Source organism: Micromys minutus (genome assembly GCF_963924665.1).
Source record: "Micromys minutus genome assembly, chromosome: 3".
In the NCBI taxonomy this organism is placed as follows: Eukaryota; Metazoa; Chordata; class Mammalia; order Rodentia; family Muridae; genus Micromys; species Micromys minutus.
The window spans coordinates 11,675,735-11,693,910 of NC_137972.1; the positions used below are offsets into that span (position 1 = coordinate 11,675,735).

The following is an 18,176-nucleotide window of genomic DNA, read 5'->3' on the forward strand; positions in this document are numbered from 1 at the left end:
TTTTGCAGTTGGAAAGCTGAAATGCAAACAACCTAAGTATCTCTTTTAGTGTTTTAGCCACTGAATGTTAGTGAAGTGATTTTATTCTTTGTACAAGTAGACTATGCTGTGGCCTAGACACCAAGCCACTGATTTAGCTAGCATTCTTGTGTAGTGTGGACAACTGAGCAATTCATTAACCTACCACATCCTAAATGGAAGGAAGAGGATTTTCCTTCTAAATGAACATTGCCTCTTAAAAATACCCTTCATAAATCACAATCAGTAGGGACAAGAAGCAAGGAAGAACCACCTGGTAAGAATATAATAGAGTGATTTGAATCCATTTGTCAGGCCTAAAGCCAATGATGGTCTCCAACACGCTCTCTCTCTCTCTCTCCCTCTTAGGCTATGAGGCGCCTGTGACTCTGGATGACAGTGGGGACATTGACAGCATTATGTGTCTTCTGTATGTGTCTCTGGATACCAGGAAAGTATGTCTGACCCCTGAAAATGTAGAGTGACCAGACTAGGTAGAAAAGAATAGTTCCTCAGAAACAGAGCAACAGTGAAAGAATTAGAGAGGTGATGTTCAGAACCTAAAGACAGATCATGGCAGCTCTCTTGGTTTTCATAGGTATAGTCCACTTGCGGTAGGATTCCCTAGCATGTTAGCAGAGAGAACCTCTAATCAGAAATCAACTCTCATACGTACAGGAGTCAGACTAGAGGAGTCAATGAAAGAAACCATGCTGATGACAAGCCTGTCCTAAAGACTGTAAAACATTTTTACAGACTAATGATTTTAGAGAAACAGCTCTCCCCATCAGTACCTCCATGAAACGTGGGAACTGTGCAGTCTTTCAGGCACACACATGAAAGTGCCTTGATGCTGGATGCTCACTCACATTATAGACCAGCGTCTTAGGGTTTACTGCTGCGAAAAGACACCATGACCAAGACAAGTCTTAATCAGGGCTGGCTTACAGGTTCAGAGGTTTAGTCCATTATCATCAAGGTAGGAACATGGTGGCATCCAGGCAGGCATGGTACAGGAGGAGCTGAGAGTTTTCTGCCTCTGTCATCTGAAGGCTGCTAGCAGAACAATGGCTTCCAGAAAGCTAAGATGGGGGTCTTAAAGCCCACACCTACAGTGACACACCTACGCAACAAGGCCATGCCTCCAAATAGTGCCACTCCCTGGGACAAGCATATTCAAAGCATGACATTCCACTCCCTGGCACCCATAGGCTTGTTCTAACACATGAGTATATGGGAGCCATATCTAGCCATAGAAAAAAGTATATTTAGCTTAACTTCCAAAGTCCCCATAGTCTATAGCAGTATCAACAATGTTAAAAGTCCAAAGTTCAGTCTCTTCTGAGATTCATCCAATCACTTAACTGTAATCCCCAAAGCAAGACAGGAACCAGCTGGGAAAATTCCAAACTCTGCATCTCCATGGCTGAAGTCAAAGTAGTTTTCAGACCTCTAACTCCTTTTTTTATCTTTGTTGACTGCAAGAAACTTCTTTCTCTTGGCCCGGTTCCACTCCCTATTAGTGGCATTCCTCAGGAGATATTTTAGGGCTCTGGCATCTTGAAAATCTTGGGGTCTCCAAGGCAACTTCAATGTTACAACTTTTTGTTTCAATGCCTGGGATCCACACATGATCTTCTGGGCTCCTCCAAAGGGCTGACATCACTTCTCCAGCTCTGCCCTCTCTAAGCTCAGGTTGATCCACTCCACTGCTGCTGCTGTTCTTGGTGATCATCCCATGGTATTGGCATCTCCAATACACTAGGGTCTTCCTCTGCCACTAGGCTTCACCAATAGCCTCTCACAGGCTTTCTTCCTGGTTCTAAGTCCCCAAACCCATTGCATGACCGCTTTAGCTGTAGGCTGTCAACTGCAACTGAGGCTGTACCTTCACCAATGGTCTTCATAGCCTCTCACAATGCCAAACCTAGGCTGCTCTTCATGACCCCTTCATTCCTTCAAAACCAGTGCCACCTGGGTGACTCTTAAACATTACCAAGTACAGCTGAAGCACGAGGTACAACCTTGGCTCTCTCTGGAGCACAGCTTCTTTGTGCTCTCATAAAACACTTCCCAGAAGATTTCACCTCAGTGATGCTGGTCACTTCTTAATCACCACTAATTTCTTAGCTCCATCTAACCAGCATCAATTGTCCCAGCAGTCCTTCCTATTTTCCACTCTAAAGCCAGAGCCACGTGGACAAAACTGCCGAGTCCTGCTGCTTGCTGGGACTAGAACCTAAAGCTGGTAATTTATTCTATCACCATCTTTCTGTTTTCCAACTCCTTCCCTGCCTAAGCTTGGCTGTCCTGGAACTTGCTCTGTAGATTGTGAACTCAGAGATCTGCATGGCTCTGTTCCTGTGATGCTGGGATTAAAGATGTGTACCACCATGCCTGGATTTAAGCATTTCTTCACCTAGAACCTGCTTTGTCGAAGGCTAGCCTTGAATTTAGAGATCTTTTTGGCTTTTTCTCCTAGGTTTAAGGTGTATACCACCATGTCCAAATCTAAACTTAACTGGATGAGATCTTACTCCTAAATCCCTTAATCTGTCATCTCCTAGAGTATAGGGTTCAGCTCCATTTCACTTCCTGGTGCCTCTTTAATACTTATCCATATGTTTTATATTTTCCTCTCTCAGCTTGCTGTGCTTGTTCAAACCTTCATGAGACTTAACCCAAGAACAAAGGCTCTACTGGGATTTTTTGAGACTTCCTTTGTCAATGCAACTAATTTAAGTCTTTTTACCTTAGACTCAGGTAGACTCTTCAGACAAGGGCAAAAAGCAGCCACAATCTTCACCAAAATACCACAAACACAGTCTCTAGGCCACAGATTGGAATTCTCCACGGAAACCTCTTGGGGCCAGGTCCCCACAATTCAAATCACTCTCAGGAACAAAGTCTTCCATATTCCCACTAGGATAGCCCATTTAAATCATTCCACTGCTTTCCAAATCCAAAGCCTCCAAATCCACATTGTTCCAAACAAAAGCATGGTCAGTCCTATCACAGCAATACCCCGGTCCCTGCTACCAACTTCTGTCTCAGGATTTTACTGCTGTGAACAGACACCCTGATCAATGCAATCAATGTTTAACTGGGGCTGACTTACAGGCTCAGAGGCTTAGTCCATTATCGTCAAGGTGGGAGCATGGCAGTGTCTGGGCAGGTATGGTACAGGCAGAGCTGAGAGTTCTACATCTTCATCTGAAGGCTGCTAGCTGAACATGGCCTCCAGGCAGCTAGGATGGGGGTCTTAAGGCCCACACCCACAGTGTCACACCTATGCCAACAAAGCCGCACCTCCAAATAGTGCCACTCCATGGGACAAGTATATTCAAACCATTACGACCTGTTTCCTTCATTTCTATGTAAGAGCCTGTGATGGCTGGTTTTATGTCATCTTAGCACAAGCTATGTTTATTGGAGAGAAGAAAACCTCAGTTAAGAGGTTGTAGGCAAGCCTAAGAAAAGAGCATTTTTTTAAAATTAGTGATTAAAGGGAGAGAACCCAGCCCATTGTGGATGGGACCACCCCTGGACATTTTGGTCCAGGCTTCTATAAAAAATCAGCCAAGCAAGTCATAGAGAGCAAGCTAGTAAGCAGCATTCCTCCATGGCTTTTTCTCATTTCCAGCTTCCAACTTCCTGCCCAGTTTTATCTCCTGCCCTGACTTCTTCTGATGATGAAGCATAGGGTCGAATAAGCCTTTCCTCCCCCACTTCCCTTGGTCATGGTGTTTCCTTGCAACAATGGTAACGGTGACTAAGACAGAGGCCTCGAAAGAGGGTAGTGGGTCCCCACCTCTCACTGTATCTCCCACAAAAGTTTCCTGTCTGGTGTAGAGTTCCTGGCTGATGAGCTCTGAATTTAAAAGTGCAACAGCTTCCTTTATGCCTTCCAGAGCTGTGTCCATCTAAACTGTGAAAGCTGCTGTTTCAGCCAACCAAATGAGCAGTAAGCACCTTTTTCCTACAAGAGGTCAGGTCCTGAAAACTATACACACACACACACGTGTGTGTGTGTGTGTGTGTGTGTGTGTGTGTGTGTGTGATAATATCATAATATATATACATATATTTACACTGCTTTTTGAGAGATGCCTGCAATGGCAAATGTAAAATTTACAGAGGTGTTCACCCTGAGAAAGTGACACCAGAAATTTGAGGCACCATTTCAGAGGTTTTGTTACTACATTGGACCTTTCATGAAATACTGTATTTGCGGGCCAGTGGGATGACTCAATGGTAAGGGTGCTTGACTCCAAACCAGACAACCTGAGTTTGGTCCCTGAGACTCACATGATGGAAGAAGGGATCCGACTCCTGAAAATTGTCCCCCGACCTCCACGTGCATGATACACATACCCACCTCCTAAATAGAAAGAAAGGAAAAAGGGAAAGGGAGAGAGAAAAGAAAGAAGCTTAAAAAGAAATACAGAGTTGGCATATCTGCCATGGGATATTTTTTAGTCAAATCCCTGAAACGCTTCAGTTACCGACAGGAACCAGCACAAAGAGACCCACATTCTCATCCAAAAAGAGGAAGCCCCTGCTGCCCTCAGAAGAGAGGCAAAGATGCGCGTGAGAGCTCTTTCCTCACCCGCACCTCAGCTCTTCACATGTGTTTCCTACACAGGTCTTCCAAAACAAATTTGGTCAAACTTCACAGCCTTTGCTGCCTCCAGTCACATAGTGTGTATCTGGGAGAACCTAGGGATTAACTCTCAGGACATGGGGGCTGTGAGTGCACCAGTCTATATTCAGAATAAGGGTCAGAGAGGGCCAATATGCCACATCCCAGCATACAGGCTAATTTTGACCTTCCATATATGCAATTGTAGGTTCCCTTCTCCAGACTGAAGTTCTCGCAACGTAAATATCCTATGGAGAATATTTTGAGGGAGGGATGGTGCCCGTAGAAGGCAGCCATGTTTCAAAAGTAATGCACACAGCATTGTCGATACCTGCAGCAGTAATTCAAGGATATCCTGGTACCATGTTGCCATTAGCGGGTGACCTCAAACGAAGGCTTTAATCATAGAGACCTAATTAGTAGCTGGTAATGATGGCAACATTTGGGAAGCTGAGGCAGGAGGATTAAGAGATCAAGGTCAAACTGAACAATCATATAGAGGCCATGTCCCCAAAGCCACACACACACACACACACACACACACACACACACACACACACACACAGTCAGCCTCATCGCAAAATGCTCTAAAATGTTCTCACGCTTTTCTCTTTTTCTGCCCTGACACAGTACGAGGTTCTTATGGCATATGACACCCATAAAAACAAAACCATCCCATTGGTTGAGAAGCCCAACTTCATCTGGAAGAACAACAGACTCCCTAATGATGTCCCTGGGCTGGGTAAGACATTCTTACTGAGTTTTCTTTCCCCAGTATGGTTTCCACATAAGCTGTAGGCAGCTAGCTTGTTTTTATTTTCTTTTTCATCTTACCTCGACTTTCCAGCCTTGTGTCTGTGGGTTTCACAAGCACAGTGAGCCCTGGTTAGACACATCCACATGGGAACCCTATTTTGAAGATGGTTACCATATAATCGGGACCCCTAGAAAACAAGGTCAGAAAATAGGCAAAAATTAAGCAATCACAGAAACGCGTACTTTACGCAACAGACTCAGTGTTTTAAGCGAGGAATATTTGCTCTGTTGGAGTAAGAGATAGTTGGTGACTGTGACCCTGAAAGCCTCCTCCATTCCTTCACAGGACATAGATGGGGTGACACATAACTTGACCTTCATGTGTACAAGATGCGATGAGACTATACGTCATTAATCTGACCTTCAGCTGGGGGTGGGGAATCCATGAAACACAAAATTCACAGCATATTCTGTCTGGGTCTGTGGGTGCTTAATGTAACAATTAGTAGCTCCATATTACAAATCTATCATGTTTAAGACAAAGACCTGAAAACTGGACAGACTGTTGCACTCGAAGGATGTGAAAATGACATTAATGGGGTTCTAGAACATTTTGAAGCGTTCTTAATTTAACACGCAACCAGCTGAAATTCATTCTCTCCGAACATCACTCTGAAGAGTGGGGAAATGCACCTCTTTATCTAACACACCCTAACCTTGTAGAAATAAAACTGAGAAGAAACACACAAATTGAATACTAGTCCCCACTGAGTAATAGACTCGTGGAAGTGTGTTTTCCCCCTTTTACATCTTTCTGAACTTTGAGTCTTTTGTGAAATGTCTGCATTCACTTATCACTTTTACAATTCTAAAAACTCTGAGCTAGAAATCCATCTATTCTGGTGGTGTGTGTCCGGGAAGTGAAGTTTGGTCTGCTTTTAAGGGAACATCCCTGGTCCCATGAGCTTGCTTGTGTTAAAACTGTAGCTCTTTCTGTTTCCTTTGGTCTGTGGATGCCCCCGGTGGAAAATGATTGATTTAAAGCAGTCAGGGAAGTCCGGGTGGGGAGTGTATCCTCCTGAACAAGAGATCACCCAGGCGTAACTGCAGGCTTACAGTTGGTTTTAGGCTTTCCATATATTATTCCCAGAGCTATCCTCACATTTATTTAAACCCAAAACTCATCACTCTGTCTTTCTGTCCCCATGTCTGTCTCTGCCTCATCCTCCTCCTTCATTCTTTCTCACCACCACCCCTTTCTCCCTCTCTTCACCTGCTCCCCCTGCAGGGCTAGTGGGCTAAATGCTTGCTCAGGACCTGAGTTTACACACACACACACACACACACACACACACACACACCACACACACACACCACACACACACACACACACCACACACACATACCACACACACACACACACACACACACACACACACACACACACAGAGTGCCCACTTTTTTAAAAAAATGAAAAAAAGGTATGTACCTATGACCCAGGCCATCCAGCCAATGAGCTCCAGTTCACTGAGAGACTGTCTCAAAAAAATATAGTGTCGGGTGATGGAGGAAGACACCCCACGCTGACCTCTGGCCTGCGTGTGGACAGACAGGGGTCAGGGGAGAAGTGGAAGCCATATTTTTTTTTTCCACAGGCTTCTCCATTTCTCTGCTTATTGTTTAGGGAATTTTTAAAGCTAAATTCTTGTCACGATTGACTCTCAGGTACGTTAGGGGTTTTTTGTTGTTGTTTTGTTTTGATAAATTTCTGTTACGGTCTCCACCTTCCAGTTACACCGAGGCAGAGTGAGAAGCAGGCTGACCTCCAACCCTCACCCTGACACTACCCACAATCCCCTTCTTCCCTCCCACCTCCTCTAAGTGTCTGCCTGCTCTTAGCCCCTCCTACTTCAGAGCCCTGCAACTTTATGCTGCCTTCCTATCCTCTGGGCCATGGCTAGAAACTGGCAAACATCCAGCCCCCTCAAGAGTTACCTGAGGGCTGGGGGGTGTGGCTCAGAGAGTCATGTGTTTGCCACATAAATGAAAGGTTCAGGGTTAGGGTTCCCTGAACCCCAGCTGTGCCGTTGAATCTGTAAGCCTACACGGCTCACATGGAAAGGCGAGGCAGAGAGACACAGGAGACTCTCCAGATGTTCTCAGGACACATCTGTGAACTGATCAGCTGTATGGGCTAAGCTGATCTGGCTGCTCGGGTAGGTAGGTATGCACTTAAGTCTATCATAAAAATGACACTCTGCTAAAGAGTGCCTTCCCCCACAGAGGGACTTCCTTTGAAAGAACCCTCACAGTGTGGGGTGTTCCCTTCTGGACCCCGCATTAGGCAGAGACCACACCCAAACCCCAATTTCCAAACACAAAGAGATACTTTATTAAACCAGACAGAGAGCTGGGCTGAATCTGAATCTGACAGAACCTGAATCTGAACCAACAGCAAATAGCTTTGTAGGTGTTAATTTTAAGAGGGGAAGGGGAGAGGTCTGGGCCAAAATGGGCTAGAATGGGTGGGTAGGTTGGGACTGGGCATGTTAACTAGGGTAGCAATAAACTTTGATTGCCACACCTTGATGCTTAATGCTTTTGTTCAGCCTCAGGAATGAGCCAGGCGTAAGGAAGTGGCCAAATAGGGGAACTGCCCTTGGTGGCTAGCTTTAGGAATCTAACGGTTTAGAGGGGACGGAGCGGGGGACAAGACGTGGTACCGCCACATTTGCTCAGCCTCCAGTAGCAGGACCTCCAGACCGGCTCTCAAAGCCTATCTGGGTCTCACTTCTCCTCGGCTTTTCCCAGCAGCTCAAGAAATAATCAGTCTGCCTCTTGCCCTCCGTGACCCCTGCACTAGACTTCCGGATATGAGCCTGTCTTTTATACCACACACTGTACAAGTGTGGGGTCTCACAGTCACTCACATCTGTGCACTGGACATGGTGCACTGGAATAATTGAATGTATAAGTAAATAACAGTATATGTGTGTATATATATATATATATATATATATATATATATATATATACTGTTATTTATTTATGTGTTTATATAATACAGTTATATATACACATATATTGTTTACTTATGTATTTATCTATAATATATATATATATATATATATAAAATAACAGCATACTCTGGGCCCAGCACTAATACTGTTGATTCAGATTAAAGTAGCATGTCCAGGGTAGCAAAGCCAAAGACAGTTGCATTAACACGAACCCATTTGTTTGATTCTACAACTAAAAGCTTCTTCCTCTAGCAAAGCCGCATGTTTAACGAGTTCCCTCCAGCCCTGCTGTCTCATGGCTTAGAAATCGCGGTCACTCACTGTACAGTCTATGCATTAACCAGAATAGCCACTAGAGGGCAGCAGAAGATTTGCCTTAGAAGTCGCGTGACTGACTTAACCACGAAGCAGAAGTGAAAATGTGTGTTGAGTTTAAAACAACTGCATTTAGCCAGGTGGCTCACATCTGTAATTACAGCATTTGGAATACTGAAGGGGGAATATTACCACCAGTAGAGGTGATCCTCGGCCACAAAATGAGTCCCAGGCCAGCCTAGACTACCAAGTATGACCACGTCTCAACAACAGTGAACCTATTTCATTTAAATAGTATGTTTAAATATCTAATTATGGTTATTATGTCTAGCACAGGGAGGTGCTCATTATGTAAGCAGGTAGGGACTGAAATGACCTGAGTCGCTCAAACTCATGCTCTGGTGTGGAGGTGTATGACTTCACACTGTGGGGTTGTATTTTTTCTACAGACTTGCTTTTTGTCCGGGGCTAGGGGTGTGTTGTGGTAACATTGTGTGACGGTGGTGGGCGTGGTGGATGTGCCGATCACAATGAGGTGCCAGATCCATCACATGATGTCATGACGGCCTCATGACGGTTATGGCGTGACGTCATGACCGCAGGAGGCTTGGGGTGGGAGTACTTACCTGCTTGGAATGAGAGGAAGAACGCCACTTAGGAATCCAGGTGATCAGCAACCCCAGGGCAAGGCTCACGAAGCAGTCCTCATGGAAGTGTGCTACAGTTTTATCACATGGGATGGAACGGGGCAGGATGGGGCGGGGCGAGGGAGGAGGAGAAATTTTAAAGATACAGCATGATTAAACAAAAACATTACGAGGTGTGCTATAAGATTACGGTAGAAGAGGTTCTTAATATATTATATATTTAGGCATCTTTTTCTCGTCTCAGTAAAACAAGGAGTCCCACACCTTTATTCAAAACTTTCAGCCACTTAAAATCAATAATTTACTCACAGTGGGTACAGGCTGGCTGGTAGACTTGGGTGGGGAGGGGTGGAGCGGAACTTTAATGGGAAATCTGTTATTCTTTTCTTGAAGTAACTTCATGAATCACTTAGATCACCAGTCTTTAAAAAAAAAAAAAACACTTTCGTTATGTGAGTGCTCTTTCTCTCTCCCTCCCCCTCCCTCCTCCTCTCCCCTCCCTCCCCCCTCTCTCTCCCTCCCCCTCTCTCCTCCCTCCCCCTCTCTCCTCCCTCCCCATCTCCCCTCCTTCCTCCCCTCCCTCCTTCCCCCCTTCTCTCTCCCCCCTCCCCTCCTTCCCCATCTCCCCTCCTTCCTCATCTCTCTCTCCCTCCCCCTCTACCCTCCTTCCCCATCTCTCTCTCCTTCCCCTTCCCCCTCTCCCCTCCCTCCCCACTCTCTCCCTCTCTCCTCCCTCCCCCCTCTCTCTCCCTCTCCTTCCCCCTCTCCCCTCCCTCTCCCCTCTCTTTCTCTGCTATGAGAAAAATTGTGCCCTCTTTACCACATTCCCTTGTCTTCCAGCTTCTTACACATTTGTGTGTCACTCTGAGTCCTTTCATGGAACCCACTGACTCCGGCCCAGTGGGGAAGCTCTGTGCCACGTGTGAGCCAAGACAAGCCTATGAGGGTTTGTTCCTGTGGCTTCTCGAACTAAATTTGTCCCTTACACCCTCCAGTGCTTCCTCAGATTATATTCCCATTTTCCTGAATTCTACTTATTCTTCTAAAACTCTGTGATCTTAAGACATCTACTCAAAATACACACACACACACACACACACACACACACACACATGATTCACTCACGTTAGCACAATCAGGTTGTTGTCTTCCCTCAATAATAGAAATCTTGGAAAGGAATAGTATGCAGCACTGAGGTTTGATATTCTAGTTGGCTTTCTTACAGTATGTGTCCTGCATTTAAAAATAGCCATCTTCTTTTTTTTTTTCTGAACCTCTTTAGACTCCCAAGTCTGGAGAATATTAGGTAGGCTCATATCCCTTTAAATTACGTGTTGAAAACCACTTAATGTTCCAATGACAGTAGTGGTCTTGGTTACAAATGAGGAGCCACGTGGCTGTAGCACACAAGGGGATCATAAATTTTAGGCAACCCTGAGCTACCTAGTAAGAAAAGAGAAGGGAAGGGGAGGAGAGGGGAGGGGAGGGGAGGAGAGGGGAGGGGAGGGGAGGAGAGGGGAGGGGACGGAAGGAGAGGGGAGGGGAGGGGAGAAGAGGGGAGGGGAGGGGAGGAGAGAAGAGGGGAGGGGAGGAGAGGGGAGAAGAGGGGAGAGGAGGAGAGGGGAGGGGAGGAGGGGGAGGAGAGAAGAGGAGAGGGGAGGGGAGGAGGGGGAGGGGAGAAGAGGGGAGGGGAGAGATCTACTTTTTCTGGACGCACACACTAGCTTCCTTCAGAGACTAGAGATGCTGGATACATATGACCAGGGAAAGATTAATTAACACATACTTTCCAAAAGACCTCTTCCTTGTTGTGTCCTCAGATTCTGTTCCACCAGGAGAAGCTCTGGGATGTGTTTGTACTGTGGTTCTGCTAATGCATGCCCCTTCGTTCTTTGCACAGGCCCTCAGATCCTGATGATTGCTGTCTTCACGCTCACGGGGATTGTGGTCGTCCTGCTGCTCATTGCCCTCCTTGTGCTGAGGTACCTCCTCCTCACAGGCTTTCCCTCAGATGGGGAAAGGAGAAGGGCAGAAGTCTGGTAGCTGTTGGCAATGCTTGATAAAATAAATAAATAAATAAATAAATAAATAAATAAATAAATAAATAAATAAAAGAGGCAGACCTGGGATCTAGAAGGCAGGCAGAAGCTGGTCTGTGCAGATCAGAACCCTGACATCAAGGCACAGGACTCACATTGAAGCTCTGGGCTCTGCCTTTGTGAGTCTGTGTGCTCGGGATAATTCTGCTGAGTGTTGAAAAGACTACAATCGTGCCTTGTGTCCAGTTAGCCACATTATTAGCAGTGTCTAGCTAGCGCTATCTTCAGAGATCTACTGGTACATTGTGAGAGACTGCAGAACCATTGTACACTATAGGGTGGAGTCTAGAAGAAGCTTAGAGACTGTCTATGCCACCAGATGTGGTGACCCATGCCTGTAATCCCAGACAGAGGAGAGAGAATGTGAGTTTGAGGACAGCTTGCATTACACAGCAGGACTCTGTCTCAAACAACAAAACCAATAACACCAAAGAAATCACCAGGTCCTAGTGTCTGGGCGCCAAATGGAACAGATGTTTATAATCATGTCCTGTTGGCTCTATTCCTGTTACAGAAAATACAGAAGAGACAATGAACTTCGACAGAAGAAATGGTCCCACATTCCTTCTGAAAACATCTTTCCTCTGGAGACCAATGAGACCAACCACATCAGCCTGAAGGTAAGACGGGCTTATTCCACCCGTTGATGCAGATCGGACAAGACTTTGGTAGCACGGTAACAAATGTGCCGAGTATGGACAGTTTCATTCATCCCAAATCCAAGATTTAGATATTTGCAGCTTACAGGAAAAAACTTCTTCTGGCTCATAGTTTTAGAACCACTCTGTAGGTGACTGAGCAGCTTGCTCATAACTCAATGAATCAGATAAGAGAAAGAAGTCAGGCCAGATGCCTTCCAAGGTCTTATCAATTAGGTTTGTCCCATCCCTGTCCTCCCAGTGACCCACTCCAGGAAGTTCAACCTCTTAAAGGTTCTAGCACACCCCAGATCTGTACCATCAGCTAGGCACCATGTATTTGAGCACATGAACCCATAGGAGGCATTTCACCCTCACACCACAACAGTATGTCAGTCATTCTTAGCTTCTGACCTGGGAGAGAAATACCTACTGGCTCCTCCTACTCTCAGGACTCGGCGCCTCAGGCTAATTAGCTGCCATATATTTTGGTCATTGCCGAAGAAGCCTCTGCTAAGATTTGTCTACAGGTTTCCCTTGGCTGGAAAATGTAACCAGTAGCCACTGTGAACAACTCACCCACGTTTTCTGCAGCCAGCAATACAAACTCCCCATTGATGAAATGCTTTATCATCCTGTCTTTGTGGGTGATACTAGAAGACAAAGTATTAAGAAGCTGTGTAGGGTCACACGGAGATAGTACGGCAAGATAGATGATAGATAGATAGATAGATAGATAGACAGATAGATAGATAGATGATAGATAGATAGACAGATGATAGATATATAGATGATAGATGATAGATAGATAGATAGATAGACAGATAGATAGATAGACAGATGATAGATATATAGATGATAGATGATAGATAGATGATTGATAGATGATAGATAGATAGATAGATAGATGATAGATAGACAGATGATAGATAGATAGATGATAGATAGATAGATAGATAGATAGATGATAGATAGATAGACAGATGATAGATATATAGATGATAGATGATAGATAGATGATTGATAGATAGATAGATAGATAGATGATTGATAGACAGACAACAGATAGATAAATGATAGATAAATAGATAATAGATGATATAGATAATTAATAGATGGTAGATAAATAGATGATAGAAAGGCACATTAGATGATCGATTAATAGTAATAAGTTCCCACTTATTGAGAACTTATGTACCAGGTGTACTACTGCTTTACTTCATCTTCTCCTAAGCCCATCAGGTAACAGGACTGGAATTCCAGAAATGTGGTTACAGTTTGAACCCAAACTAATGAAGACTTAGGCATCTTCCTGACTCATACCATGGTATTATCAGTACTTTTATACAAAAGCACCGAAATAGATGGAGTTCATAAAGTCCCTCGGGTCAGGGATGAGCTGACAGGCAGAAGTAAATCAGTTACACTCAGGAGCAGAGGGAGAGGGGACAGGAAGCTGTGCCAAGCTCTCTGGGTGTTCCACCTCCACATCCTGCATGCTGGCCTTCAATGGTTCGGACTGCTCACCGCTGTACATCAGTGGCATGGTCTTTCCCCACACTTGCTTCATGCCCCAGCAGCCTTTCTGTAGTCTTCCAGACCTCACACATAAAGAATCTACTCGCAGAGACTGGTCTATCTCTGGCAAGTGTCAGAATGAAATCCATCTCCAGTATTTTGCAGTAAAGAGTAAATGACCCCAAGACAACTGGGTTTCCAAAAGCAAAATGTGCTGCCTTAAATTACTGACTTGATCCACACATAAGAAAACCTTTAGATACATTGAAGTCTTAGGTGATCACTTAACCCTCCTATAATGCATTTATAAAATGAAAGAGATTGGAAAAAAGGTGGAAGAAGATGAAGAAGAGGGAAATAAGGAAAGGAGGAGCTAAGAGAAAGACTCAGGGAGCAGAAGAGGGGGAGACAGAAGGAGGCAGAGGGGTGGAGGAGGAAGAGGAAGAGGAGGGAGAAGAGGAGGAAGAGAAGAGGAGGATGGAGAAGAGGAGGAGGAAGAGGAGGAAAAAGAAGAAGAGGAAGGAGAAGAAGATGAGGAAGAGAAGGAAGAGGATGCTACAACTATCAGTATTAAGCAGGGGTTGCTATTGTAGCACCAAGATGTTTCAAAGACAAAAGGGACTTTATTATATACCATCTGACCAGCAAGCATTCTGGGAAATAATCAAATCTGCCTGCTTATGGGTTTTATCAGGAAACTGCATATAGAGAGGAGAGAGGCTGTAGTTGGATGATAAAAAGGTAACCTTTAGGATTCTTTTGAGCAGGAGTCCCTGGATACCAGTACTGGATACTCCTAACAAATCTCATGTCTCCTTTGGAGATGGGCAGCTGTTGTTCCTCTGGAAAGGCGATTTGAGACTACAAGGTCAAAAGTTACCTCCTAGAAAGGCTGTCTTCTTCTGTACACGTGCTTGCTAAAAAGCTCATACCGAAAAGTCCCTGAGTGGATTCTGGAGCCTTTGACCGAAATTCAACTTATAAACTTTGTAATTTGAGTGAGGACTTTCTGTCCAGACCTTGACCCATTTAAACATTTTTTCCTTAATGAGTAGAGTACCAGTCATCAGTCTTGGAAGTTGATCAAGCTATTTCTGCTGCATTTAAGGATGGCCTCTTGAATTTAGCAAGGATAATAACACACCTGTCCCAGTTAGGGCTATGGCTGCTGTGATGAAACACCATGGCCACAAGCAATTTGGGGAGAAAAGGATTTATCTGGCTGTGGTTCTGCATCACTATTCATCACTGAAGGAAGTCAAGACAGGAACTCCAATAAGGAAGGAACCTGGAGGCAGGAGCTGATGCAGAGGCCATGGAGGAGTGCTGCTCACTGGTTTTCTCTCCGTGCCTTGCTCAGCATCTTTGCATATAGAACCCAGGACCATAGCCCAGGGGCAGCCCCACCCACAACGGGCTGGGCCCTCCTCCATCAATTACTAACTAAGAACATGCACCACAGGTCTGCCTATAGCCAAATCTTATGGAGGCGTTTTCTCAACTGGGGTTACCTCAAGTGAGTTGATGTAAAATTAGCTGGCACAGAACTCTAAGTCTCTATCCAACATAAATTTAAAGATAAAACCAGGCTTAACTCTTTTTCTGTGTATAGACCAGAAGTCAGCATCAGGGAAGTCAGGAGCGATATCTAACCTGTGCTAGTGCACGGGTGTACACATGCTCATGAGTGTGTATGCACACGTGTGTGTGTTGTTCTGTGTTGACATTTTTAAACTCAACTGTCAGCATATGAGATCATGCACTAAATATAAAAATTCATATTTTAGGCTCTTTTTGAGAAATCAGCTGATTGGGCAATTCTAACACAAACCCAGGACTGTCGTCTTAATTTCGTCTCTGCTGGGCCTTTAGGTGTAAAATTAAACTCAAAAGCAGTGAGCTTTTGCAACATCCTTTAAAGAAAATATTTATTTATTTTACTTTTATGAGTACACTGTAGCTGATTTCAGACACACCAGAAGAGGGCATCAGATCCCATGACAGATGGTTGTGAGCCACCATGTGATTGCTGGGATTTGAACTCAGGACCTCTGGAAGGGCAGTCAGTGCTCTTAACAGCTAAGCCATCTCTCCAGCCCCTTGTAACATCCTTTTAAGAGCATCTGCCAGGAGATGGCATAGGCTAAGACTCCCAGCAGTAGGGGAATCAGAGGAGCAGGAAGCAAACAGAATCCTTGGTACTGAAAGGGTCACGAGAGGAGGGAGGAAATCCCGGAGCATGGGGTGGTAGACACGGGAAGGGAAGAAGAGCTGATCAGAAGGAGCAAAGGGTACACCCATGGAGTGTGTCAAGGGGCCTGGCCAGCAGTGTCGAACACTCAGCAGGCACAGCCATGGAGAGTCTCTTGTCTCCATGGCAACGGAAAGGACGGACATGAGGTTCTAAAGCAATTGCTCTTTCCTCCACCAGATTGACGATGACAGGAGACGGGACACAGTTCAGAGAGTTCGACAGTGCAAATATGACAAGAAGGTTGGTATGGCACTGTCCCCCACTGTCCTGACCCTGCTGGGTGTGTGCTGGGTGTTCTGACACAGCTGTCCTGACCCCTGACCTTGACAACGCAATGGTAGAGGTGCCCAGGAAGCTGCCAGAGGCCACTCGGAGTCTTGCATGGCAGTCAGAACTCTGCTTCAGGGTCTGGGGACACGGAAGAACAATGACATATTCTTATGAGATGTGGAGGACTTGAGACATGAGGTTCTGCTCACTCAGGGCAGCCCTTAGGTTCCCCAAGAATCCCTGCCAGGGAGGGCTCCACCCTCCCTTCCTTGTTTTCCTTCCCACTCTTCCTTGTTTTCTTTCTCTCTCCCTCCCTTCCTTCCATTTCCTCCAGTTATTCTACAAGAAACATTCCAACTCCAGCCCACCACATCCCGGTTAGTAGGCCTTATTGATAAGCTTTAGGCAAACACAGAGTTTTCCAGAATGTTTACGAGGTAAGGGAGCCCGAAAGCAAATTTCCACAGTATGCTCACACTGGTTCACCCAGCGCCCTGTCTTCCGGTGGCTCTGTCTGTTGGAGTCTGTCTGTCCATGGAAAGACTCGTGCTACAAGTCCCCCTTTCTCAATTGATCTTGGCAGAAAGTGATTCTGAAAGACCTCAAGCACAGTGACGGGAACTTCAGTGAGAAGCAGAAGATAGAACTAAACAAGGTATGAACCCTGTGAACCTCATACCTCAGAACCACTCTCACCCAAACACCGAGGTCCCCAGTGCTGCTGCCAACAGAAAATCCCCCGAGGCAAGGCAGGGGCAACCTGGCTTGTTGACAGTCTACCAAGAGACACCGAGGCCTGATGTGGCCTATGTCACCACCCTGGTTTCATTGGAAAGTAGTTACAATTTTATTCAATGTAGTTGAGTAGGATGTGACAAGTGTGAGGAGGAGTGGGGACCGGCGTTTGTTTGGTTGTTACAGGGACCCTTCCTTCCAAAGACCTCAAAGGAGCACATCACACCGCTACCTAATTCTCCACACTGGTACCCCCACCCCTCCCATCCTCCGTCTTTGCTTTATAAACAGCCTTCTCTCCTGTTCTAGTTGCTGCAGTCGGATTACTACAACCTGACCAAGTTCTACGGCACTGTGAAGCTGGACACCAGGATCTTTGGGGTGATCGAATACTGTGAGAGGGGATCCCTCCGGGTAAGGAGCTACGGTCACTTCCTGTGACCTAAGTGGTCAGTACGGAAAAGGGGAACAAAAAACCGTGCTGGAGATATGGCCCCGTGGACCACACGAACCTCCAGTTCCAGGGGATCTAACACTTCCTCTGGTCTCTGCGGGCGCTGCACACTCGAGGTATGCAGGCAGATCCACGTGCCGGCAAAATGCTCATACACATAAGACAAAGTCTCACTCGATGAAATGACGTCAGAGAGGCATCGGGAAAGGTGATCAGAACCATCAGATTACATTGCTCAGTCCTATGACATCATTACAAGCAAGCCAAAAGTATTCAGAAAGGCAGAATGGAGCAAACGTAGAGGGCGGGTGAGTGAGCGCTTTGAGACTTGATTCACATTATTCACTTGCTTTGGGGCTGAAAGTACAAAGGGCAGATGCTCAAAGAGCATCAGACGACCTATCCGGCTCCATTCCCCTTCCCCACCCCCACCGCCTGGACGATGGGAGCCAGGTGGGCTCAGGTATTCTGATAGGCAGCCCCCGAGCTTGTAGGGAAGTAAGACAGGGCTAAGTTCACAGAATAGCTAAGCATCAAGCCTGGTCCCCGGAGCTGTTGAGCTCTCTGAAGGACACAATCAGTTATTACTCAAAGAACGGGGCGGGGTGTGGGAGATAGGACTTGGAAAAGACAAGAGCAGGCTGGAATCTAGGACAAGGGCCGCAAAGAGGCCTGAGGAATTTTCTCCTGGGTCTGCCCAGTGGCTGGGCACAGGTTCTAATGCTCTGACGTGCTGAGCCTTCTTTGGACTTTATCAGGATGCTTTGAGAGCAGAGGGCACCATATTGATGCCCAAACCAGTGGTCCCCA

General features: G+C 45.8%; 1 protein-coding gene across 2 annotated transcripts in view; it reads left to right on the forward strand.

Annotated features, from left to right (window-relative positions):
* GUCY2C (guanylate cyclase 2C) overlaps positions 1-18,176 on the forward strand; it is a gene marked incomplete at both ends in the record, with an annotated part of 66,790 nt that overhangs the window by 21,202 nt on the left and 27,412 nt on the right. Inside the window, 7 exons of one of the 2 annotated variants that reach the window (XM_080913664.1) lie at positions 388-473; positions 5,291-5,402; positions 11,299-11,380; positions 12,012-12,117; positions 16,085-16,147; positions 16,761-16,832; positions 17,222-17,326. In XM_080913664.1, coding sequence (XP_080769790.1) covers positions 388-473; positions 5,291-5,402; positions 11,299-11,380; positions 12,012-12,117; positions 16,085-16,147; positions 16,761-16,832; positions 17,222-17,326 — 626 coding nt within the window. The remainder of the gene's footprint in view (positions 1-387; positions 474-5,290; positions 5,403-11,298; positions 11,381-12,011; positions 12,118-16,084; positions 16,148-16,760; positions 16,833-17,221; positions 17,327-18,176) is intronic. The other variant, XM_080913665.1, reaches the window with a different exon arrangement.